The sequence below is a fragment of the Hyla sarda genome, chromosome 9, assembly GCF_029499605.1.
Source record: "Hyla sarda isolate aHylSar1 chromosome 9, aHylSar1.hap1, whole genome shotgun sequence".
In the NCBI taxonomy this organism is placed as follows: domain Eukaryota; kingdom Metazoa; phylum Chordata; class Amphibia; order Anura; family Hylidae; genus Hyla; species Hyla sarda.
This window is the reverse complement of record NC_079197.1, coordinates 25,056,935-25,084,165: the sequence shown is the minus strand read 5'-3', so window position 1 is coordinate 25,084,165 and position 27,231 is coordinate 25,056,935. Positions and strand designations below refer to the sequence as shown.

Below are 27,231 nucleotides of genomic sequence, written 5' to 3'. Positions count from 1 at the left end.
AAATGAAGACAATGTGGACACACATTTAAAATCCCAGCCTTTTTGTGTATTCTCAATCATAAAAGATCATGGATCACTCTGTAATTCCACATATTTATATATCACTGGTCCAGTGGACTGCAGTCCCACTGTGCCTGAACCAAACACTAGGATGATTATAAAACACCAGCTATGCCCTCCTCTACATGTTTCGTTACATCAGTAAAATCCTCAGGAGGAAAAAAATGGGCATCCAATGGGACCAGTGATATATAAATAAGTGGAATCACAGAGTGATCCATGATCTTCTTATAGGATTGATAACACACAACAAGGCAAGGATTTTAAACGTGTGTTCCACAGTGTCTTCGTTTACATTTTAATAAAACCCAATAAAGGTTATATTTAAGTGGTGTGCATAAAATAAGGGTTTTTGTGACCCTGGGCTTCGGCCCATGGTTAATTGTGTTTGTAACAAGGGACCCTAACCCACTCATAGGGTTTGTTTGTTTTTATCTTGCTACTTGCAATAACTGTAATGTGCAATACGTAGGTCAAAATAGCAACACTCTAAAAACTAGATTCTGTCGCCGCTAGAGATGAACGAACTAGAGATGAGTGAACTTACAGTAAATTCGATTAGTCACGAACTTCTCGGCTCAGCAGTTGATGACTTATCCTGCATAAATTAGTTCAGCCTTCAGGTGCTCCGGTGGGCTGGAAAAGGTGGATACAGTCCTAGGAAAGATTCTCCTAGGACTGTATCCACCTTTTCCAGCCCACGGAAGCACCTGAAAGCTGAACTAATTTATGCAGGAAAAGTCATCAACTGGCAAGCCGAGAAGTTCGTGACGAATCGAATTTACTGTAAGTTTGCTCATCTCTACTTATATGCAACCACAAGTTACAAGAGAAAGAGTTCTACTGATCTGATCAAGGGCATGCTGATCCATGCTGTAACAAAAAAAAAAAAAAAAAGGCACGTACTGTAACCTGGCTGTCAACTACTGCACTATTATCAATGTGTGGATTCATCAGGACAACCTTACAACAGTAAGATTTTTATTTTTGAACTGGACAAGATTTAATTGGCAACTTTAAATATAGAAACACAGCATTTTAAAGGGGTTCCCTGTGCTGATACTTTTTTTTTTTTTTAACCTTACAACAGTGGTCTACAATCTTTGGTAAAACTACAACATACAGCAGTGTTTCCCAACCAGAGTGCCTCCAACTGTTGCAAAACTACAATTCCCAGCATGCCCGGACAGCCAACGGCTGTCCGTGCATGCTGGGAGTTGTAGTTTTGCACAGCTGGAGGCACCCTGGTTGGGAAACACTGACATACAGAATGCCATTACTGATAGCCTGTATGCTTTGAACAGCTTATATAAAAGCTTATTATAAAACCCGCTGGTAGGTTTGGCCGACTAATGTGTACGGCGACATCCCAACTCTCAACCAATAGATGATGTCGGTAGAAAGAAGGGTCGGACCTGCTGGATTTTCGCTGCTCAACCATTTTGTTCTCTAAAGGATAAGTCAGTGACAGAACAGAACAGCCTGGCTGCAGCTTTAGGATACGTTCACAAGGGCGGGTTTACAGTGAGCTTCCTGCTGCAAGTTTGAGTGTTTTCCGCTGCAGATTTTCCACAGAGGAAAATCTCTAGCAGATGCCATTAGCTTCAATGGGGTCTGCTACAGATTTTTCTGCTGCTTAAATTTGCAGAAAGAAACTCGCTGAAAACCTGCCAGTGTGAACGCACCAAGTGTGTTGTGCTCCAGATTTCTGCTGCTAATTTTCCTACCTATTTTAATGGGTAGAAAAATCAGCAGCAAATGCTTGAGTAAAGATACCCTTAGGGAAGAGTCACACGTAGTGCACCAGCAGGGTATTTTACACTTCGGATGTGCCAATGCCAGTGACTAGAGCGAGCTCCCTGCTTCGGCCAGGTAACCCTGTGTGTCTGCTTGTAGCAGCGGATTTTCCGCTGCAGATTTGCTACGAGCAGGGTTACCCGGCGGAAGCAGGAAGGTCGCTCTAGTGACTGGCGTCGGCGCATAAATCTACATCGCAATGTAGAATTACATCAATACAGTAGTTCTGGCATTTCTGAACTAGGAGGCTTCGGACTAAGGTCAGGTTCACACTACAAAATCTCTGGATGTAATTTCCACCTCAGATCCCAACAGGCCGCACTAGACCCACATAGACGGCATTGCCGTCCCCATAGACAGCAATACATTATCTTAGATAAAGGAATACCATGGTACAGAGACACAAAAACAGTAAATAAAAATGATAGTGAACAAAAACAAATGCTCCATTATTAACTTTTAAAAATGTATTCATATTCACAGTCAAGAAAGAGTCAGAAGTCTCTAATATACAAAACTAGGTCTTTACATCGTTCATTTCTTGCTTGTTTGCTTCTTGCCTGGTTTTTTGTTTGGCTTTTTGTTTGGTTTCATTGCTGGTTTTATCTTATTTTTCGGCCTCTTACTTTTACTCTTTGTACCGTTTGCTGTTTCACCCATGAATGTTTTGTTTTTCATGACTTGTCCTTTCTGTAGGGAATCTAACTTCTGTTTGAAGCCGCTCTTTTTCTGTGGGCCTTTTGTGTCATTCGTCATGCATCGTTTTACGCGGAGTTTTCTCCCCATGAGCTCAGTGTTGTCCAGCTTTAGTGCGAGCTGTACAGAGTCGGTACCCTGCAAATATTGGTTTTGAGAGCCGTGAGATTTGTTGAAGGGTTAAAAGAAAAGTCTGTATTTAACACATTGGGGGAGATTTATCAAAACCCGTCCAGAGGAAAAGTTGCTGAGTTGCCCATAGTAACCAATCAGAGCACTTCTTTCATTTTTCAGAGGACTTTTCAAAAATGAAAGAAGCGATCTGATTGGTTGCTATGGGCAACTCAGCAACTTTTTCTCTGCACAGGTTTTGATAAATCTTCCCCAATGTATATAATGTAAAATACAAGGAAAAACTTTAAATGGAAATTAAGAGGTTGTCCATGAAGTTACACATTTCTCCTGCAGGAGAATTTGGTGTTACACAATATATACATTATGGAAGGAAATTATGAAAGCAATAAATCTGGTTTTAGGCTTAAAATGTTCAGATTTACCATGCAACCACAAAGTGGGTGGAGTTTGGCATAACATGGGCGTGGCCTCATGTGACAGCTAATTTATTACAATTAAACTACAGAGCTAGCATAAATTGTAGCTTAAACCTATGCTAGCTCAGACTTTAAGGAGTAGTCCATTGTAGAACAACTTATCCCCTATCCTAAGCATAGTAGATAAGTTTCAGATCGTGGGGGTCCGACCGCTGGGGCCCACCCTCGATCTCCCGTATGGGGCCTTGGCTCGCTGGCCAGAGAGCGCCTGCCAACCGTCGCATGAAGCGGCGGCCAACACTCCCCCCCCCCTCAATACAGCGCTATGGCAGAGCCGGAGGCTGCCGAAGGCAGCGCTCCGGCTCTGCCATAGCGTTGTATTGAGGAGGCGTGCCGGCCGACGCTTCATGCGGTGGCCGGCACCAGCTTTCTGGCCAGCAAGCAGAGGCCCCATATGGAAGATCGCAGGTGGGTCCCAGCGGTCGGACCCCCCACGATCTGAAACTTATCTACTATGCTTAGGATAGGGGATAAGTTGTTCTACAATGGACTACTCCTTTAATGTACATCTCAGAGTGTGGCACACGGGGCAGCAGCTGCAGTGCCTGATTTATTAAGAGGCAAGAAAACAGGAAGCCAGTGTGATTTTACAGAAGACCAGCATGTGAACACCAGTCTTACTAAATTCTCCCCTATAAGCCCAACAGGTTCCATTCTCCACACTGAATTCACTAACTAGGTGGCCAAGTTTTCGTATGGCCTAACTTGGCTCCTCCCCTTCCACCGTGATCTCCAGAATGACCCCCAAATCACCATGTGCACAGAGCAGGGTCGACTCACCCCTTCCATGCATTCTCTATTGGAGCACCAGAGCGCTGTACTCGGCTATCTCCGGCGCTCCCATAGATAATGCATGGAGCGGGCATGTCTACGTGCACAGGGAGATTCGGGTGCTGTTCTGGAGATCGAGCAGGGGGGAATGGGGGGTGTTCGGGGCAATTGTTGGACACACCGTTGTAAATAGGGGATATGTTTTCAAACACTGGATAAACCCTTTAAAAAAGGTTCTCCCCACTACCCTAGATCAAAGGGTTAAGCCTTCTGGGAATGTGTGGTAGAAGAGTTTATATGTAAATGTATGCAAATTTATTCTGGCAACCACTTCGCCAGTATTGGAAATTGATATATGAGATCATACAAATTTCCTTACACTAACACAGAGAGAAAAATACAGGGATGTTATGTGGTGGATGTTCTCACTACATACCTGAAATAAAACGTAGCCAAAACCTTTGCCAATTCCAGTGTTCTTGTCCCGGATTATACGAACGCCTTCTACAGTGCCACAGTCAGAAAAGTGTTCTCTGAGCGCCTCTTCTGTTACATCTGAGACAAAATGTGAAGAAAATCATAGTCATATAGTTTATTTATGAGTGGTGCTCACCATTTCTTATTATGAGGTCCACCACTATAATCCCCTGCTGATAAGCCTTTTACATGTATCTATGACATATCTGTCCAGCAATGAGAAGCTGATCACATGGTGTCCCCACTATTGGTGCTCTTAGTAATCAGTTATCGACTGTGGGTGACAGTATGTAAGATCATTGCCTTTACTTACCATATGGAAGGTTTCCCACAAACACAGTTTTCTTGTTGTTGTGCTATGAAAATAAATAAATAAATAAATGAAAACCAGACCTTGCCTAAAACCTTTCACTGCAGGGTTAAAGGGGTACTCCGGTGTTTGTTTTTTTTTTTTAAATCAACTGGTGCCAGAAAGTTAAACAGATTTGTAAATTACTTGTATTTAAAAAAATCTTAATCCTTCCAGTACTTATTAGCTGCTGAATACTAAAGGAGATTATTTTCAGAACACAGAGCTCTCTGCTGACATCACAAGCACAGTGCTTTCTGCTGACATCTCTGTCCATTTAAAGAACTGTCCAGAGTAGGAGAAAATCCCCATAGCAAACATATGCTGCTCTGGACAGTTCCTAAAATGGACAGAGATGTCAGCAGAGAGCACTGTGCTCGTGATGTCAGCAGAGAGCTCTGTGTTCCAAAAAGAAAAGAATTTCCTCTATAGTATTCAGCAGCTGATAAGTATTGGAAGGATTAAGATTTTTTAATAGAAGTAATTTACAAATCTGTTTAACTTTCTGTCACCAGTTGATTGAAAAAAAAAGAAAAAGTTTTCAACCGGACTACCCCTTTAATAGCTGGCTGCTTACCGAGGGGCTTTTCAAAGCGCGATCAACTCTGATATGGAATCCACTGCTGATCTCCATGCCATTTCTAAAAAGACAAACAAAATTAAATAAGTATACGCAAACATTACAGGGCATCAAGAGGAATGGATTATAACAAAGCAAAACTGGACGGGTCACTGGCTGCTGCAGAACATCTTAGTCCTATGTGCAAGCAGAAGGGTTTATACTATATTAGGTATTTCTGTACATGCACACGATACCTGCACGTTGTACTTGCTCCAAAAAATATAACATTTAATGGTTGTTATGTTTGATTCTTAAAGGGGAACTCCGGTGCAAATAAGTAGAAAAACAAATGTTTTCAGATCAACTGGTACCAGAAAGTTAAACAGATTTGTAAATGACTTCTATTAAAAAATCTTAATCCTTCCAGTACTGATCAGCTGCTGTATACTACAGAGAAATTTGTGAATTTATTTTCTGTCTGACAACAGTGCTCTCTGCTGACACCTCTGTCCGTGTCAGGAACTGTGCAGATTAAAGCAAATCCCCATAGCAAACCTATCCTTCTCTGGACAGTTCCTGACAAGGACAGAGGTGTCAGCAGAGAGCACTGTGGTCAGGCTGGGAAGAACTTCACAAATTTCTCTGTAGTATATCTGTAGCATACAGCAGCTGATATGTACTGGAAGGATTAAAGGGGCATTCCAGGCAAAAACTTGCTCCGGAAAGTTAAACAGATTTGTAAATTACTTCAATTAAAAAAATGTAATCCCTCCAATAGTTATTAGCTTTTGAAGTTGAGTTGCTGTTTTCTGTTTCTGTTTTCTGATGACTCACGTCCCGGGAGCTGTGCAGTTCCTATGGGGATATTCTCCCATCATGCACGGCTCCCGGGACGTGACATCATTGAGCAGTTAGACAGAAAACTTCAGAAGCGAATAACTATTGGAAGGATTAAGATTTTTTAATAGAAGTAATTTACAAATCTGTTTAACTTTCCGTAGCCAGTTGATATATAAAAAAAAGTTTTTGCCTGGAATATCCCTTTAAGATTTTTAAATAGAAGTGATTTACAAATCTGTTTAACTTTCTTGCACCACTTGATTTGAAATTTTTTTTTTTCCACTTCAGTTCCCATTTAAGGACTGTAAACTATTTATGTTGGATTAGATCAGTGTTTCCCAACCAGGGTGCCTCCAGCTGTGGCCAAACTATAACTCCCAGCATGCCCGGACAGCCTTTGGCTGTCCGGGCATGCTGGGAGTTGTAGTTTGGCCACAGCTGGAGGCACCCTGGTTGGGAAACACTGGATTAGATATAACATGGATTGAACACAGGGAGATTTCTATTTCAAACGCTCAAACCATGCTAGTAAATATGACTGCAACCTCCCACGGCAGCATGGTTATTTCAGTACAGGGAATATTTCCTTCTACAATAAAATCTCTCAGGAAAAGCCACCAATATTAATACAAACTAATGAAAAAAGGGGATTAACGGAGTCCAGGCACTTGGTCGAATTATCATGTTATCTTGCATTACAACAATACCCAATTTGTATAGTTTCAGTCATGCTTTTCTACTTTTACAAAATTCTACACTTTTTCATTGCCATATTCTGACCCTAGAGATGAGCGAACTTACAGTGAATTCGATTCGTCACGAACTTCTCGGCTCGGCAGTTGATGACTTTTCCTGCATAAATTGGTTCAGCTTTCAGGTGCTCCCGAGGTCTGGAAAAGGTGGATACAAACCTAGGAAAGAGTCTCCTAGGACTGTATCCACCTTTTCCAGCCCACCGGAGCACCTGAAAGCTGAACCAATTTATGCAGGATAAGTCATCAACCGCCGAGCCGAGAAGTTCGTGACGAATCGAATTTACTGTAAGTTCGCTCATCTCTATCAGACCCCTATAACTTTTTTCTATTTTTTATACTTCTAGTGATCTGTAGTTTTTATCGGTACCATTTTGGTATTGAAAAAACTTTTTGATTGCTTTTTTTTTGGGGGGGGGGATATGATGTGATAAAAAAAATTCTATTGTTTGAACAGGAATTGATCCATGTGTTCTGTGTTTGATTTAAAGAGCAGAAAGGCCCTATCAAGTGCACAACCACTGATGCCATGGAAGGAGAAGTAAGCCCTCTGGCTACCTCAACAGTAAATTTCCATTGGGGGAGATAGGAAGGGGCGCCATCCACACCAATACACCACCAGAGACCATTTAAAGGGGTACTCCGCTGGAAAACATACTTTTTTTTTTTTTTTTTTTTAAATCAACTGGTGCCAGAAAGTTAAACAGATTTGTATATTACTGCTATTATCCAGGACTTATTAGCTGCTGAATACTACAGGAGGAAATTTATTTCTTTTTGGAACACAGAGCTCTCTGCAGACATCATGAGCACAGTGCTCTCTGCTGACACCAGAGCAGCATATGTTTGCTATGGGGATTTTCTCCTACTCTGGACAGTTCTTAAAATGGACAGAGATGTCAGCAGAGAGCACTGTGTTCCAAAAAGAAAAATAATTTCCTCTGTAGTATTCAGCAGCTAATAAGTACTTGAAATAGAAGTTATTTACAAATCTGTTTAAAGGGGTATTCCAGGAAAAAACTTTTTTTTTCCCATATATTAACTGGCTCCAGAAAGTTAAACAGATTTGTAAATTACTTCTATTAAAAAAATCTTAATCCTTTCAATAATTATCAGCTGCTGAAATTGAGTTGTTGTTTTCTGTCTGGCAACAGTGCTCTCTGCTGACATCTCTGCTTGTCTCAGGAACTGCACAGAGTAGAAGAGGTTTGCTATGGGGATTTGCTTCTAAACTGGGCGGTTCCCGAGACACGTGTCATCAGAGAGCACTTAGACAGAAAAGAACAACTCCACTTCAGCAGCTAATTAGTACTGAAAGGATTAAGATTTTTTTTTAATAGAAGTAATTTACAAATCGGTTTAACTTTCTGGAGCCAGTTGATCTATATATATATATATATAAATAAATATAAAAGTTTTTTTCCTGGATAACCCCTTTAACTTTCTGGCACCAGTTGATTTAAAAATGTTTTATTCCCAACAGAGTACCCCTTTAAGTATTCCTTTAGACGCTGCTATCAGATATAACAGCAGCAATCTAAAAGGGTTAATAGCTGGCCACAGCGACTGTCACATGCTGGCTATTAGCTGCGACCCCCAGCTACTGAAATCAACTGGTATGGCACAGACTCTAGTCAGGAGCTTGCACCATATCTCCTTAATGTGTACACACCTCATGGGTCATTAAGGGGTTAATACTGACTGCCTATCCTGAGGATAAGCCATTAATTCTGAATAGACTTTTTAAGATAAATATCAAGTTAATAAGTATTATATTCAGCTGTTACACAGATTCCCCACACAGACCAAAGAGCCACCATTACACCTCTCTTAGGGGTTGTCAACCAGAGAAGGATGGGAAGAAAGCTAAGAACATTACCTTACAAGAGCCTTAGCAGCGCTGTCTTGCTCTTTAAAGACCACGTATGCATTTATGTTTTTTCGCTTCTCATGCACATTCCGGCTGGAAGAAAAGATTACATTACACTCTATGATCACATTATTCTTAGGGGAACATATAAGGTCTGTGACGATAAACAACCCCTTCAATGATAATCTTTAATCTGCAAATAGTAGGACTTCTCAAAGACTAAATGAATGGTAATATAATATCTACATCAACAGCAAAACCTAGATACAGGAAGGCAAGTAGAATTTTATAGGCACTTATTATGCAAAGGGGGGACTAATGCATGGATGATATACATTAGGTGGAATTGACAGAAGGAATTGACAGCTTTTTCTTTATGACAGTATAAGAATAAAGTAAAGAGGAATAACAACTACTAAATTTAATTAAGAAAAGATTTTAAGTCAACTCACTGTATAGCAGCAACTTTTCTTGACTCGGTGGGGTCTGCTCGAGCCTTATAAGAAAAGAGATAAGTGTTATATATATGCAACCTGGTTGTTCTATGGCATAAAGAAAGGATAAGCCTGTATTCACACCAGACAGATGCCCAGTTAGGAGCCTGCATGGAAAAGCACTGCTGCATGCAGCACTATTTTTTCAGTGAAAATGATTAAAGAGTACATCTCATGGTCTTGTTAAATGTTATAATCCTCCCAGTTCACTGCCCCCACCATGATAAACCACCCCCTGCCCTTTTATTATATTTTTAGTTTTCTACCTTGATATTGCTCTGTAATTTCTGCTCAGTCTCAGTCAGATTCACAGACCGGGAAGGGGCGTTCCCCCAGCATGCGTGACATCATCTGAAGCCATACAGGAGAGAACTTCCTCCCTCACTCTGCGCCACACAGCCCAGAGCAACTCAGTGTGAGATGAGCTATGATTGGCTAAGGCTGCACCCCCTCCTCATCATTTCCTGATTTTGGACTTCTACCAGGCCAGCAGGAGTCCAAAGTCTGTGCAAGAAATGTGGGGAAATGTGCTCTGGACAAGTAGGGAGACACCTAGTGGCAGGTTTTTTAAACACAATACAACATACAAAACTTCATTTTTCTTTTTCAAAGAACATTAGAAAGATAGTTTTAATGATAGTGCCCATTTAACACAGTGAATTATCCATCCTGCCTCCTTACTACTTCTAAGAAACCACAGAGACTATTCGGCCTCTAGGGGCAGCATCTCACATATAAGAATAGACAACAGAGCAGACAATCGAACGTCATATGTTTAAAACACCATTAGGTCTCTCTTTGTTCCAGACTTGTACATTGGCACATCAGGGGGTGGCTATAATGTAAAAGAATGCTGTCTAGGCAAGACAATCCCTCTAAGCTTAAAAGACCCATAACTTTACCATATGGAACTTACCACAGAACGGAACCTCATAGATTCGATCGGCCCAAACTCTTTAAAGCAGGATTTCAGCATCTAACAAACAAATAGAACATTATCACTTATTGATATACACATGTTTCACATATACAATATAGAGAAAGTAGTAAACTAAAAGATACAGCTTTCATAATCTATAAAACTAAAGAAAGAGAAACCCAAACACTGCTGGCCTGGATGAGAGCTGACAGGCCTCATGGTTTTTCTCTTTTTCCTAAATTAAGAAACAAACCTCTTATAGGGTTTGGGAAAGAACCGATAACACCTGTACACTTTCCATTTTTAGAGGGCACTGCTGTATTTCTCTATAAGAGAGAGATGTGTAAACCAACTGGTGCCAGAAAGTTGCGTTTAGATTTGTAAATTATGTCTATATAAAAATCTTGATCCTTCCAGTACTTATCAGCTTCTGTATGCTCCACAGGAAGTTCTTTTCTTTTTGAATTTCCTTTATGTCTGACCACAGTGCTCTCTGCTGACACCTCTGTACATGTCAGGAACTGTCCAAAGCAGGAGCAAAACCCCATAGCAAACCTCTCCTGCTCTGGACAGTTCCTGACATGGACAGAGGTGTCAGCAGAGAGTACTGTGGTCAGACAGAAAAGAAGAACTCAACTTCCTCTGGAGCATACAGCAGTTGATAAGTACTGGAAGGATTAAGATTTTTTAATAGAAGTAATTTACAAATCTGATTAACTTACTTGAGCCAGCTGATATGAAAAAAAAAAATTTCAATCAGAATACCCCCTTTAAGTCTTCAGCTGTTGTATGCTCCGGAGGAAGTTTTGTAGTTCTTTCCAGTCTGACCACAGCGCTCTTTGCCGCCACCTTTGTCCGTGTCAGGAACTGTCCAGAGCAGGAGAGGTTTGCTATGGGGATTTGCGCATTCTCTGGACAGTTCCCGACACGGACAGAGGTGTCAGCAGAGAGCACTGTGGTCAGACTGGAAAGAACTACACAACTTCCTGTGGAGCAATCAGCAGCTGATAAGTACTGGAAGGATTAAGATTTTTATATGGAAGAAATCTGACAAATCTGTTTAACTTTCTGGCACCAGTTGATTTGCTAGTTTTTTTTTCTTTCTGGAATATTCCTATAAGAGAATGGTGTCCAGCAGCAATCCCAGATATGGCCTGTGAAAAAAAAAAAACAACACTGTTTCTGTATAAACTAAAATACACCCTTTAGGGTCGGGTCATATGTGCTGCATTTTGCTGTGTATTTGCGGCTGTGTATTTTCCTACCCATCAAAGTCAATTTGTAGCAAAAATTGCACTTGATTTTGCATTGAATGGGTAGGAAAATATGCAGCAGCAAAATACGGCACACGTGTCCCTATCCTTAATGTTCACAAGCCAAGACTGCTATCTAATCCATCACTATAGACAAAGTTCTCCCCCTAGCTTTACTGCGTTTAGGCGTACCTGTTTAGTGCAGGAGATCGGCAGATTACCAACAAAGATGGTTCTTTTGTTCTTCACCCTTTCTTCGGCCTGGATCCTCCTTTTTTTATCATGCTGCGTTATGTCTTCGTCATCAGCGTTATTTTTGTTTTTTAGGTTTTTCGCTTTAGCTGCCTTTGCATTTTCATCTTCATCTGCATTTGTCAGTGCTTGCTCCCTACAGCAGTCCAAGAAATGGGTAGAAAATTCATTTATTTTCTTTGACTGAAGCTTAACCCCCTTAAGGCCGCAGCCCTTTTTCACCTTAAGGACTGAGCCCTTTTTCGCAATTCCGACCACCATCGTATGCATACGCCCGGCGTCCTGAACAGGTTAAAGAGGTACTTCGTGGAATTTTTTTTTTTTTAATCAACTGGTGCCAGAAAGTTTAACAGATGTGTAAATGTCTTCTTAATCCTTCCAGTACTTATCAGCTGCTGTATGCTCCACGGGAAGTTGTATTCCTTTCTGGAATTCTTTTCTGTCTGACCACAGTGCTCTCTGCTGACACCTCTGTCCATGTCGGGAACTGTCCAGAGTAGAAGCAAATCCCAATAGCAAACCTATCCTGCTCTGCACAGTTCCAGATACGGACAGAGGTGTCAGCAGAGAGCACTGTGGTCAGACTGGAAAGAACTCCAGAAACAAATACAACTTCCTCTGGAGCATACAGCAGCTGATAAGTACTGGAAGGATGAAGATTTTTAAATAGAAGTAATTTACAAATGTGTTTAACTTTCTGGTATCAGTTGATTTAAAAAAATGTGTTTTCCACCGGAGTATGCCTTTAAACACATAGGTAGGCTACCAAATATCAGCTTCCACAGATAGGACAGAATTAAGGCAAGTAATATTAGATATGATAACAATGTCAGGATGACAAGTATCTAGCTGTTGTGGCCCCCATCTATAATAAAGTAGAAATGGTGCAAAAACTTTAAACACACCATTTCTGTTTTTGGGGAAAGCATAAGACAGTGTTTCCCAAAGTGCCTCCAGCTGATGCCAAACTACAACTCCCAGCATGCCCAGACAGCCTTCGGCTGTCCGGGCATGCTGGGAGTTGTAGTTTCGCAACAGCTGGAAGCATCGTAGTTGGAAAACACCAGTGTAAGATAACCAACACTGCCACCATGTATCATTGCATTAAGAGGGTTTTCTGGACATTATACATTGATGGTCTATGCTCAGGACAGGCAGTCATTGTATAATGCCAGGGAACCCCTTTAAGGGTATGTTCACACTGAGGACATACAACCAATATGTAATGCTTTCATGCCCGGTCTTACCTGTCCTCCACTCGCTTCTCAGATAGGGCCAGCTCTTTTTTAGCCACTTTCTTCTTTGTCTTTGCCGGGCAGTCAGCAGGCGTTTGCTTACTCTGTTTCGTGCCCTCCGGCTCAGGGAGTTTTCTTTTCGTTTTGGTCTGCAGAACAAAGAATAATGAAGATATCAGAATACATGGGAACCTGGATCAACTCATTGCCTCAGCACAAGTGACACTGGAACCTGATGGCTTTCCAAGCTGGAGAGGAAGGAGGGTGAAGACGGCAGAGAGGGAACTGCAGACTAATGGCCCTCTGCTGTCTCTTTCCTCCCAATCCCTCTCTGCCCCTGATAAGCTTCTACTACTAAGATTTTTAATTATGATTTTTAAGATTTTTTTAAATTGAAGTGGGTTACAAATCTGTATAACATTCTAGCACCAGTTGATTTGAAAACTTTTTTCTACCTCCCGGGGTACCCCTTTAACTATATGAGACTGAGGGGCAATACCAGTCACCAACCAATCCTTTTTTCTCTAATTAAACACAACCCCCTTGATACTGCCCAGAAAAGGAGATTTTTTTTTGTACTCACCTTAAAATCTCTTTCTCGTAGCCTCCATTGGGGGACACAGTATACTGATGGGTATATGCTCTTGCCACTAGGAGGCGCTAACACTAGTGAAAAAAAAAGTCGGCTCCTCCATGACCACCTGCCATGATTAATTCAGTTGTGTCACAAAGCAGTAGGAGAAGCCAACAAGGAGGAGAGATGTCCGAAGGACCCTAGAAGGAATCCCTGATAAAAAATAAAAAAAAACAAGAACCGGCAAGGAGAATCCGGGCAGGACATGAAGATATGGGTAGGTGCTGTGTCCCCCAATGAAGGCTACGAGAAAGAGACAGCGCCTCCTAGTGGCAAGAGCATATATCCATCAGTATCCAGTGTCCCCCAATGAAGGGTACGAGAAAGAGATTTTAAGGAGAGTACAAAAAAAAAATCTCCTTATCTCGGTCGCTTCACAGGATACTGATGGGATGTTCAAAAACAGTCCCTGGGGTGGGAATTAAAAACCGCCAGAGAAGGCGACAGTCCCGAGACCAAACCCCGACCGCCTGCAAGGCTTGCTGGCAAGACCCTCGGCCAAGAGACAACCGGGGCCCGGAAACAGAGCGTCTGGAAGCTCCACCACCCATGTAGATGGCCCAGGAACACAAAAGGAAGAGACCGGCCGTAGCCAAGACCGGAGACCTATGGGCCACAGAGAAGGAGGTAAGAAACTAACACCAAGGCCGCTACGGAACCATACAGAGGACTAGCCCGGCTGATAAACACATGGAAAAGGGGAGCGACAAGGGAACCCCAGTCAGAAAAGCAAATGATGGAATAGAACATGGCGAGAGAACGCCAGGGAGATCAAAATACGCTCGGAAGAAGGTGAGCACGAGGAAAGCGGAGACCAGAAAACCCCAGGAAAAAAGAAACAAAGATAAAACCGTCCCGAGAGTACAGGATGGATTTGAATGACGACCTGGACCAACACACTGGTGGGTCCAGAATCCCTGTCTCAGGGGACACCGCGAGAACCCCAGAGGAAGAGCGGACTCAGAGTTTGGCTCAGAGCCCGAACAGAGGCAAAAAGACAAAACAGTGAACCATGTCCATGCATAAGGTCAAATTGTCTAGAGTGGCGCAATCCGACTGACCAGAAAGCTCTCCGTCCCAGGAGTACAGGGACCCCAAAGGAGGAGAAGGGAAGTAGAGTGGCCGGACAAGGACCTGAATGCCCTGAGAAAAGTATCCCAGAATACCAGAGTGACCGGACATGGGAAATGAAAGTTCCCAAGTCTCCTGGAAGCCCCACACCCTTAGAGTGTGAGCATGCCACCGTCAGCAAAGAATTCCAGAAGACGTACTGCCATGTCGAGACAAGAATAGCGTGGATGAGAGAGACCACCCTACAAGGGGATCGCTAAGAGATCCGGGCAGAAATGTCACCCCTGCCTTAGACCACCACATCACTAAGGCCCCAAGGAAGGGAAAACCGTCCCAGACATGAAGGCATGCCACAGCCGCCTAGGAGGGTGCCTAATACAGGAAGACTCCCCGCACCCTCAAACACAAGCGAAGAGGGGATGGACAAGGAGTAACAAGCCTTGGACCTGTCTGTCCAAACAGACCAGAAGAGGACTCCAAAATAACATCCCGTCAGGACAAGAACGGAGAGGGAGACCGAGGGAGCTAGGCTGACAAAGGCAGGAACCATACAACAGATGGAGACCAGGCCGGCTATAGCCGAAACATACATGACGTAAAATTTCCCCCAGCAGGAGAGACTGACATGGTCGCAGAAGCAGCTGGAGGTCGCCAAAAAATGGGAAAAGTGCCAGACTGCAATAGTAGGCCGAGAACACAGAAACATAGCAGGCCCAACAACCCCCTGATTGCTCATAGCAGAATAGGGACCCAGAGAGAAACCCCACCCATGAAAGGGGGGAGGAGAGAGAGAGAGAGAAAGGTCTCTATATGGTCAGTTTCACAATGGGGAAGAAACAATAGGCAGTCATGGTGAACTCTGGCACAGTCCGTGCCAAGCCTTCAGATCGGTGCACCCCCTGCGGAAGAGGGTATATCAAAGTTACACCAGGTACCGTACGAGCATGCTTAACACCGCCCCACGGTAAAGGGTGCATATACGGGTGACAACAGTAACCCTAGGAACTCTGCAACAACATACCGAGGTATGGAGAAACCATCTGAGTTCTCGTAGGGATGTGGAACCAGGATACTCGTGGTGGATAAAAATGTGACTACGCATGCAAGAAAGGAGAAAACAAATCATAATAAAGCTGTAGGAGGTACATTCCCAAGGGGACGAAACCTTTGGACTCTCCGAACAAAAACCAGAAGCCATATCCACAGAGCAATCCTGACCCTTGTCAGAAGGCATGAGGGGCTGTTGAACACACCGTGTCGCCTTACAGGCCCCATACCAGAACAGAGGTGCTCAGCCGCAGCAGAAGTGGGGAAATGAGACCACATGAAAGCCCAAGTATGCCCCCTGAAAAGGTAGAAGGTGGGCACCATACGTGCAAAGTGTCCACAGCATATGTGGGGACACAGAGACGGATACCGCACGATGATAGTGGGGAACCAGGACTACTGCCACACAAGCAGCAGGCATAGAGCAGGTGGTCGGCAGTAGTGAAAGCAGGCGGAGCACCTACCAGTGAGCCAGAACGATGCTGGGAGCAGACCAACGTGACGCCACCTGTGAAAGGAGAACAATGACTGCAGCTGTTCCTGCAGAAAACGCTCCCAGCCTACCCCCTAACAGTACTACAGACAGTATGCCGTTGGAAGCACCAGAACTGCAGGCACAGGTAACTGATGTAGGATGTATGTGGTGCAGGAAACCATGCAGACATTCTGGCTCACTGGAATAAGGGACGATGAACATACAGAGTTCCTGTTTCAGAACAGCTCACCAAAAAGTCGGCTACCGGACTTCAGCCACAGGAGTGGCAAGTATGGGGTAAGTGACCTGGAAATTAGGAAGCCATGCTGACGACCGCCTGGTATACTGGAATGGGAAGTCCTGAACCACAAAAGAGCAATAAATGGAGGAAAAAAGCGGAGGTAGCGGTGGGTGCGGTGTAGGTCTTTGTAGGTGGGTACCCAGGTGGGGGTAGCGTATTCCTTGCCGGTGATTGTAGCTTGGTATGCAGGCCAGCAGAGTGAGGACGGAGCCCAGAGGAGAGTCCGTAGAGTAATGCAGAGGTATAGGAGAAAAAAGCTGCGATTGCGCTCCCAAGGAAGTAACCCAAAGTCGTGGGTGTTGATGCAAAATAATTTATTCTTACAGCATAAGAAATCAAAGAAAATAATAAATATAAAGCAAGACGCGTTTCGGGAGTCACAGCTCCCTTTTTCAATTGCAGGTGGATGCTGTAAGCATACAGCAACCACCTGCAATTGAAAGAGGGAGCTGAGCAGAACAGCGCAGGCGGGTCACATGATTTGGTGGGGGGGAGCAGAACAGCGCTGGCGAGTAACATGATTTGGTGGGGGGGTGAAAGAAATACTGTTATATACCGTGGAACCGCCATAAGTTACAAAAATATTGTGATACACATTTTTGGTCATACTGCCCAGCTCTAACTGAGAATACTCACTATTACAACAGGAACATAAAGAGGCTGATTGGAGGAAGCTGTGGTGGCGAAGAGGGAAGACAGCGGTGTGGCACCCAGGTTGGATTTCTTTGGGAACAAGCTGCCAGACACCTCTCCCGCTACATAACTTTCAGGTGCTGGTTCAGTCTCAGATACTTTAGTTTCATCCCTGCACAGAGACAAAAATACTGTATTATTGTACATGGCAGTGGAAAATGTGAGACCCATAAACAACACATTCTATGCCAGAAGTTTAGGCAGCAGTCAGTCTTTTATGTTGGTATTATTCAGTTTTGTTGTGGCAATACAAGAGGAGCAGCCTTATTAGGCTTTGTTCACACCATGTTCATTCGACACCAATGTCTCCCAACCAGGGTGCCTCCAGCTGTTGCAAAACTATAACTCTCGGCATGCCCGGAAAGACAACGGCTTAAAAGGGGTTAAAGAGTGACCATAATTTCTGACCAATCTTCAATAAGGGATGAAGAAACACTATGGTTCATAGCTTAAAGGGAACCTGTCAGCAGAATTCAAAGAGGCACTGTCATATTGCAGGACTCATTATAATATGACATTTCACAATACACACCTGTTAAATTTTTTTTTTTATTTTCACCTGAAATTCAAGCTCAAAATAGCCGCCACTAGGGGTCGCCTGTCTTTTAGCCAGACAGACTAGATTTTACAGCATACTGGATACCAGCCGTAAAGCATACAGGTATCCAGTATAGGAGTTTTCTATTGAGTGTATGCAAAACTACAGTGTGTGGACATGCTGGGAGCTGTAGTTTTACAACAGCTGGAGGCAACACTGCTCTAACACAGTTATTTACAAACACTGCAGCTTTAGTTGTTACTAAACTACAACTCCCAGCATGCTGAAATAGTCAAAGCTTTCTCAGGCTCTTGAATGACAAAGAAGTTGATCAGACATTCAGGAGTCTGTGAAAGATGAATGACACACATAGTGACAGCTATGCTGATTAGCATCCAGCTTTACTAGGAGAAGATAAAACAGATAGAACATGTATTCATAAAAATGCTGTACTTTTATCTAAAAAATCCTTGCACTAATTTTATAAAGATCTATTCTTATATTTATACATTTTATCCTGTTATGAATTCACCGTAAGGTCTTCTGATTACTGCAGGCAAGCTCCAAGTATCTTCCTCTGACACATGACACAGCATAAAACCAGAGAGGAAAGGGTTACAGAGTAGAGAGTACTGATTGGCTGACTGCACAGGCTTGCTCCTGTGAGGGAGACAGACTGACACGCCCCCTCCAGCCTGCACAATGAAAAAGTAACTCACCAGCAGATAAATGCTTATATCTCTGGATATATAGGTCCGAGACACATAAAAATTATATGCACATGATCAGGATTGGGTCCTGAGTAACATATCACTTTTTTTTGCACTTTGACAGGTATGCTTTAACTTCTATAACCAAAGTGGCCGCATTACAGGTGTTATTAAAGGAGCACTGCAGTCTTACACTTACTTATAAGTGTCTAGGGCTGAAGATCTCCTTTAAAGGAGTACTCCACTGCCCCAGTGTCCGGAACATTTAGTTCCGAATGCTGGGTACGGGATGTGGGGGTCGTGATGTCACACCACGCCCCCTCAATGCAAGTCTATGGGAGCAGGCGTGACGGACTTCCTACCCCCCCTTCCATAGACTTGCATTGAGGGGGTGTGACATCACAAGGGGCGTGGCCGAGACATCACGACCCATGCACCCAGCGTTCTGAACTAAAAGTTCTGGAAGCTGGGGTAGTGGAGTAACCCTTTAACCCTTAAGGACTCAGTCCATTTTGGCCTTAAGGACTCAGACAATTTAATTTTTACGTTTTCATTTTTTCCTCCTTGCCTTCTAAAAATCATAACTCTTTTATATTTTCATCCACAGACTAGTATGAGGGCTTGTTTTTTGCGCGACCAGTTGTCCTTTGTAATGACATCACTCATTATATCATAAAATGTATGGCGCAACCAAAAAACACTATTTTTGTGGGGAAATTAAAACGAAAAACGCAATTTTGCTAATTTTGGAAGGTTTCGTTTTCACGCCGTACAATTTATGGTAAAAATGACATGTGTTCTTTATTCTGAGGGTCAATACGATTAAAATGATACCCATTATTACATACTTTTATATTATTGTTGCGCTTAAAAAAAATCACAAACTTTTTAACCAAATTAGTACGTTTATAATCCCTTTATTTTGATGACCTATAACTTTTTTATTTTTCCGTATAAGCGGTGGTATGGGGGCTCATTTTTTGCGCCATGATCTTTACTTTTTTTTTATACCAAATTTGCATATAAAAAACTTTTAATACATTTTTTATAATTTTTTTTTTATAAAATGTATTAAAAAAGTAGGAATTTTGGACTTTTATTTTTTTTTTCGTTCACGCCGTTAACCGTACGGGATCATTAACATTTTATTTTAATAGTTCGGACATTTACGCACGCGGCGATACCAAATATGTCTCTAAAAAAAATTTTAACGCTTTTTCTGGGTAAAATAGGAAAAAACGGACGTTTTACTTTTTTATTGGGGGAGGAGATTTTTCACTTTTTTTTACTTTATTGATCCCGGCACCTGAGGGGTTAATGGCGGACGCCCACGAGATCGCGGGCGTCGGCCATTGCCGGCGGGTCCCTGGCTGCGATCAGCAGCCGGGATCAGCCGCGCATGACACGGGCATCGCTCTGATGCCCACGGTTATGCTTAGGACGTAAATGTACATCCTGGTGCGTTAAGTACCACCGCACCAGGACGTACATTTACGTCCTGCGTCCTTAAGGGGTTAACAGCTTTCCTGCCCACACAGCATAGTCTTTGTTATCCAGATTGCCAGGACTGATGGTTTTATTAACCCAAGTGTCATATGCAAATGAGCGCCAAGTATTCGTCAGGAGCAGGGCGCAACTAGTCATGGCTTCCCGATGACTACTTGGTGCTCATTTGTATACGACACGTGGGTGAATAAAACATCAGTCCTGGCATTCTGAATAACACGGTCTACACAGTTTGTTTCAAATGCTGAACAGCAGAGTACCCCTTTAACATAAACCTACTGTCACACAAACACTCCCGTACTCACGTGGCTTCAGCATCTTTTTTTGTCTTTTTCACTTTCTTAGGTTTCTTTTTCAAACCTTCTTTTGTCATTTTTTTTCTTTTAAATCAGACTTGTATGCAGCCTCAGATTATAAAGGTTGTGGATTCTGATGAATGAAAAGAACAAATAAACAAAAAAAGCCACAAGAAAATAAGCAACAGGTATAAAGAAATACAGCTGCACAGTGTACACTAGAAGAGCTTGTAGTCTGGTATGAATGGGCCCCGGACAGCAGGATGGTGCCTCTGTGACACTTTATACTCTTCCGCCCCCCCAAAAATGCAATATTTTCAGGGGATGATACCTACGTAAGGGTATGTTCACATGATCATTTTTTTGCGAAATGTCTTAAAAGAATAAAAACTACCACAAGAGGACATAGTTTTAAATTAGAGAGACAAAGGTTTCTCCAGTAATATCAGGAAATATTACTTTACTGAGAGTAGTGGATGCATGGAATAGCCTTCCTGCAGAAGTGGTCGCTGCAAATACAGTGAAGGCGTTTGAGCATCCATGAGATAGGCATAAGGATATCCTTCATATAAGATAGGGATAGGTATAAGGCTATCCTTCATATAAGATAGGGATAGGTATAAGGCTATCCTTCATATAAGATAGAGATAGGTATAAGGCTATCCTTCATATAAGATAGAGATAGGCATAAGGCTATTCTTCATATAAGATAGAGATAGGTATAAGGCTATCCTTCATATAAGATAGAGATAGGTATAAGGCTATCCTTCATATAAGATAGAGATAGGTATAAGGCTATCCTTCATATAAGATAGAGATAGGTATAAGGCTATTCTTCATATAAGATAGAGATAGGTATAAGGCTATCCTTCATATAAGATAGGGATAGGTATAAGGCTATCCTTCATATAAGATAGAGATAGGTATAAGGCTATTCTTCATATAAGATAGAGATAGGTATAAGGCTATCCTTCATATAAGATAGGGATAGGTATAAGGTCATCCTTCATTTAAGATAGTGATAGGCATAAGGATATCCTTCATATAAGATAGAGATAGGTATAAGGATATCCTTCATATAAGATAGGTATAAGGATATCCTTCATATAAGATAGTGATAGGTATAAGGCTATACTTCATATAAGATAGAGATAGGTATAAGGCTATCCTTCATATTAGATAGAGATAGGTATAAGGATATCCTTCATATAAGATAGAGATAGGTATAAGGCTATCCTTCATATAAGATAGGTATAAGGCTATCCTTCATATAAGATAGAGATAGGTATAAGGATATCCTTCATATAAGATAGAGATAGGTATAAGGCTATCCTTCATATAAGATAGAGATAGGTATAAGGCTATTCTTCATATAAGATAGAGATAGGTATAAGGCTATCCTTCATATAAGATAGTGATAGGCATAAGGATATCCTTCATATAAGATAGAGATAGGTATAAGGCTATCCTTAATATAAGATAGTGATAGGTATAAGGCTATCCTTCATATAAGATAGGGATAGGTATAAGGCTATCCTTCATATAAGATAGAGATAGGTATAAGGCTATCCTTCATATAAGATAGAGATAGGCATAAGGCTATCCTTCATATAAGATAGAGATAGGTATAAGGCTATCCTTCATATAAGATAGGGATAGGTATAAGGCTATCCTTCATATAAGATAGAGATAGTTCTCATCTGTTGACAAATTAATGGATTCTCTACAAATTTGTGAGCTTTACCTCTGAATTCCAATATATGTTGTTGTTTTTTTGGACCACCATGGCAGTGCAGTGTTTCCCAACCAGGGTGTCTCCATCTGTTGCAAAGCTATAACTTCCAGCATGCCTAGACAACCTTTGGCTGGCCGGGCATGCTGGTATTTGTAGTTTTGCAACAGTTTTGAAACACTGTGATATTGTGTATTAGATAGGGCTGCATGATTTTGAAAAAAAAAAAAATAATAATCATACTGCAATATAATAAACAATAATGTCCCATAACCCTCCATTTCATGTCATATCCCTCCCCCATTATATTTCATATGCCCCACACATAACCAATTTTTATGGTAGTGTTTCCTATGGGATAGCCTTTGGCTGTCCGGGCATGCTGGGAGTTTTAGTTTTGCAACAGCTGGAGGCACCCTGGTTGGGAAACACTGTTGTAGCCATGGAAGTTTTTATGACTGGCTGGCGCCTAACAGAGCCCTCATTTATGGCAAATACTGTAAATATGTCCAAAATAGAAGAAAACTGCCCCTCCCTGGATACACTCCAGTAGTTGTGGAACTACAACTCCCAGCATGCCCTGACATCTATAGGCTACACACTCTTGCAGACTGGTGTATCCGACTTTCACACACTTTCTGCTGTATACAGAATGCCGGGGGGACTGTACACACTACTCGCACCTTTCCCCACTTTGCTTTTCACAACCTACACCCCGAATCTTCCCGGTGTCCCCCCCCCTCTACACCCCGAATCTTCCCGGTGTCCCCCCCCTCTACACCCCGAATCTTCCCGGTGTCCCCCCTATGACGGTAAAAGCCCGGCCGTACAGGAGCCATCACTCACCTCAGCTCTCCCCATGTGCAGCCTCAGCTCTCAAACTACTTCCGGGGCTCGCAAACAGAGGGTGTTTTTTTTTTTCCTTCAACAAACTTTATTGAACCTCACAGATTAGTTTAAAAAATATAGTACTGCACATAGTAGATACTTCTCTGAGCAACTCTCTCTATTGTAGTGCCCAGAATGGAGTTGTTAGGGGTTGGATCAATATATCTATCTATAGTTATTTATCTTTCAATTCTCATATCTACCTACCTACTTGTCTATCATTATATATAGTTATTTATCTCTCTCTTATCATATCTATCTATTTTAATTATCTATCTAATGTCATATTTATATATCCTCCATCTATCCTTATTATCTAATATAGCGGTCTTCAAACGGTGGCCCTCCAGATGTGGCAAAACTACAACTCCCAGCATGCCCGGACAGCCAACGGCTGTCCGGGCATGCTGGGAATTGTAGTTTTGCCACATCTGGAGGGCCACCGTTTGAAGACCACTGATCTAATATCTATATATCTATCCATCTCATATCTAATATCTAATATTTATCTTTCTATTCTTATTATCTATCTAATCTCATATCTACCTATCCATCTATCTACCAAAAGAATATCCAGTGCGGTGAAGTGCAAACAGGAAACTTTATTGAAGACACATGGACAGCACAGGTAAAAACTGAGGCTTTTCGGGTCAAACAGGACCCTTAGTCATGGCATGCATGCCATGACTAAGGGTCCTGTTTGACCCGAAATGCGTCAGTTTTTACCTGTGCTGTCCATGTGTCTTCAATAAAGTTTCCTGTTTGCACTTAACCACGCCGGATATTCTTTTGGTTTCTATTGCTGCTTTGGACCGGAGGCATTGACGGTTAGTCCGTGCGCAGGTGTGGGAAGCACAGCTGAGGTGAGCCGTCTTATCCAGTTCATTTGCCATATCCATCTATCTACAGTACATGCTCATAAAGTGCTAAAAATATGGGAAAGACTAAAAGACTGGACACAAATTTTATAGGGTCCAATAAGTACAACAGATGACAATTCGGGTATAAAATGTCACCGATACAATTTTTTAAGCCAAAGCCAGGAATGTAGCTCTGTGTTTTTCCAAATAAGTTGTACCTGAAAACACTCTATGGTTTCATTCACATGGGAGGATTTTGTGTGGATTTTTTGCAGCGTATTTTCTGTGGATAATCTGCAGCAGATTTTGCTACTATTGACTTCGATAGGTCAGCAGAAAATACTGCAATATTTGAAATAGGCTGCAATAAATGTCGTCACCTCCTCGTCAGAAATGCAGGACGTGGATTAGCCCCATTGCAGTTTTTTTTTTTATTTCCTTGGAAAAAGAAATTATATGTGCATACTTTAAGTCAGGGGTCTCAAACTGGTGGCCCTCCAGATGTTGCAAAACTTCAACTCCCAGCATGCCCGACAGCCATTAGCTGCAGCAAATAGCTGTCTGGGCATGTTCAGGTATGCTGGGAATGTAAGTTTTGCAACATCTGGAGGGCCGGTGCATTGCCATAGAGTGAAATTTGCCATAGAATGAAATGCTCCGCCTCCATCATATCCTATTGGCTCACACTTGTCACGTGACATATTTAACCGTCACGCATCGACGCGCACAGCAGTCTCAGTTTGGCTCTCCCTGTGATAGCTGAAGCTCGCTGGAGCTCACATGGGCTCTGTGGCCCGATTCAATCGGGCCACAGAAGCTCATACATTTACTCTTTTATTACATTTACTGTTTTATAAATCTACAGCGCTATCGGGATCCCTATGCCCGATAGCGCTGTCATCAGTGTGCCTCCCCGCGAGCGCGATAGATACACAGCGCTATCGGGATCCCTATGCCCGATAGCGCTGTCATCAGGGTGCCTTCCCGCGAGCGCTTACTACACCCCACGCCCGCAGCTCCCCCGTTAACTCTCAGGGAGCGGGGAACATACAGTAGAGCATCGGGCGCAGGTAAAGTAGTACTGCGCAGGCGCAGCACTACGCAAGTAGCGTAGGGCTAATGTTAGTATTGCACGTGCTCAGTTCCTTCCCTACGCAATTTGCGTAGGGAGGCCAGCTGGCCATGCGCAGTCTGTATGCATTGCAATAGAATGAGATTTGCCTTCGGATGGCTCCGGGCAGCTTCAGCTATCACAGGGAGAGGAGATCCTCTCCCTGTGATAGCCAAACGGAGACTGCTGTGCGCGTCGATGCGTGACGGTTAAATATGTCACGTGACAAGTGTGAGCCAATAGGATGTGATGGAGGCGGAGCATTTCATTCTATGGAAAATTTCATTCTATGGCAATGCACCGCCAGTTTGAGACCCCCTGCTCTACGTCCTCGTTCACATCATGGAATCTCCACACGGAATTCCAATCAGGGAGTGTCAGATCAGACTACACTGCAGTACCATAGTATTACCGTGTGTGTGTGTATGTGTGTTTTTTATGCATTCCAACCCAAATGTGTATGTACATATATATAGTTTATGTTGGTTTTGCAAAACATTATATGGTAAAATGAAGAATGTCATTAAAAAGTACAACTGGTCCCACAAAAAATAAGCCCTGTTATGGCTCTTAGAAAAAGAAACCGCTGTCACCAAAAATTACTTGTGGAACAGAACCTTATAATTGTACAATAAGATGATTTATTTACACATAAGGACAAATAAAACCAATCACTTTCTTGAAGGAGGCATAGAAGTGAAAATCCTGCTCTTAAGAATAATACGTGTTTCTCTTCTGATTAGCCCCAAATAATATATAAAGATGAAGTAACTAAATCAGTGTTACCCATCCAGGGTGACTCCAGCTGTTGCAAAACTACAACTCCCAGCATGCCCGGACAGCCGGAGGCTGTCCGGGCATACTGGAAGTTGTATTTTTGCATCAGCTGGAGGCACCCTGGTTGGGAAACCCTGAACTAAATATTCACCATTGACATCTAGTGATCCTAACTGGTACTGCAGTCCCCCCCCCCCCTTTTACAATTCCATTGAACAAATAATATACAAAATAATGGGTGATCAGAGACTTATCTGTAATAATCCTTCTCAATCTGTTTGGGTTCCTAAAAGTAATAAACCCATATCTGGGATTGTGAGACAACGATGGGTTCTGGTGAAAAGTAGAGATGAGCGAACTTACAGTAAATTCGATTCGTCACAAACTTCTCGGCTCGGCAGTTAATGACTTATCCTGCGTAAATTAGTTCAGCCTTCAGGTGCTCCGGTGGGCTGGAAAAGGTGGATACATTCCTAGGAAAGAGTCTCCTAGGAATGTATCCACCTTTTCCAGCCCACGGGAGCACCTGAAAGCTGAACTAATTTATGTAGGAAAAGACATCAACTGCCGAGCTGGGAAGTTCGTGACGAATCGAATTTACTGTAAATTCGCTCATCTCTAGTGAAAAGCAACTTCTTGAAGATATCTGTGATGCAAAGATTGATTTGTACCTAGATATATTCAATAAAAGACCATGCCCCATTAGTGTACTCATGTATACAGGTAGGTCAGAACTACATAAATAGACCAGTGTTTCTCAGCGTGCCTCTAGATGTTGTAGTGTTGCAACAGCTGGAAGCACGCTGGTTGGGAAACACTGCGTCAGACCTTGACTAGGTCCAAATATATACTTATATATGTGGTTAGAAAACCTGACTGATCCTCAAACACCTAGGGGGAGATTTATCAAAACCAGTGTAGAGGAAGAGTGGTGCAGTTGCCCATAGCAACCAATCAGATCACTTCTTCCAATTCTCAGAGGCCTCTTTAAAAATGAAAGACGCGATCTGATTGGTTGCTATGGGCAACTGCACCGCTCTTCCTCTACACAGGAGTTGATATATCTCCCCAATAGGGTATCAAAACCTGTCCAATCAGATTGATTCTTTTATTTTGGAAAAGGCCTCTGAAAAAAATTATCTGATTGGTTGCTATGGGCAACGCAGCAACTTTTCCTCTGGACAGGATTTGATAAATATCCCCCATATATTATAGATATCAATAGAGACATACTGCAGTCTCTCCAATGAACTGTATAAATATGGTGAATGGGCCTCGTGTCTTGACAGGTGCATAGGTCCACCTCTGTGACCCTTATTTATTTAGGAATCAACAATGTCCAGGTAATGACTAAACAGATCTTCTATTACACTGCTCAATGCTCACACAAAGCAGTACAGAGTATTTTCAACATTTAAAACATAGAGACAAATATGTGGAAAAATGGAGTGAAAATATACTATTGGGTCTGAACACTCCTTGGTGAATGAATAGGTTAAACTCAAATTTAAAACAAAAATAGAGAAAACGAAACACAGCCGCACATCCACAATTTGTATTTTGATCTACTTGCTTCTTATGTATTGGCAGTGAGCACATGGTAGGTATTCACATTGGTGTGGTTGCACTGCTGCGACCATTGTTTCGGTGATTC

General features: G+C 42.4%; 2 protein-coding genes across 2 annotated transcripts in view; one reads left to right on the top strand and one right to left on the bottom strand.

The window, feature by feature from the left end:
- The window catches only part of USP20 (ubiquitin specific peptidase 20), a 107,523-nt gene that overhangs the window by 19,305 nt on the left and 60,987 nt on the right, over window positions 1-27,231 (top strand). The gene's annotated exons all lie outside the window — the stretch shown is intronic.
- On the bottom strand, window positions 1,059-22,886 carry RBM34 (RNA binding motif protein 34). The gene is made up of 12 exons (XM_056540262.1): window positions 22,788-22,886; window positions 20,219-20,342; window positions 17,103-17,271; window positions 12,951-13,087; window positions 11,644-11,839; window positions 10,196-10,255; window positions 9,238-9,281; window positions 8,795-8,878; window positions 5,339-5,402; window positions 4,726-4,768; window positions 4,372-4,490; window positions 1,059-2,691 (listed from the first exon to the last, which is right to left on the bottom strand). The coding sequence occupies exons 2-12, from the start codon at window positions 20,284-20,286 to the stop codon at window positions 2,392-2,394; spliced, it is 1,284 nt and encodes a 427-aa protein (XP_056396237.1). The 5' UTR covers window positions 20,287-20,342; window positions 22,788-22,886; the 3' UTR covers window positions 1,059-2,391.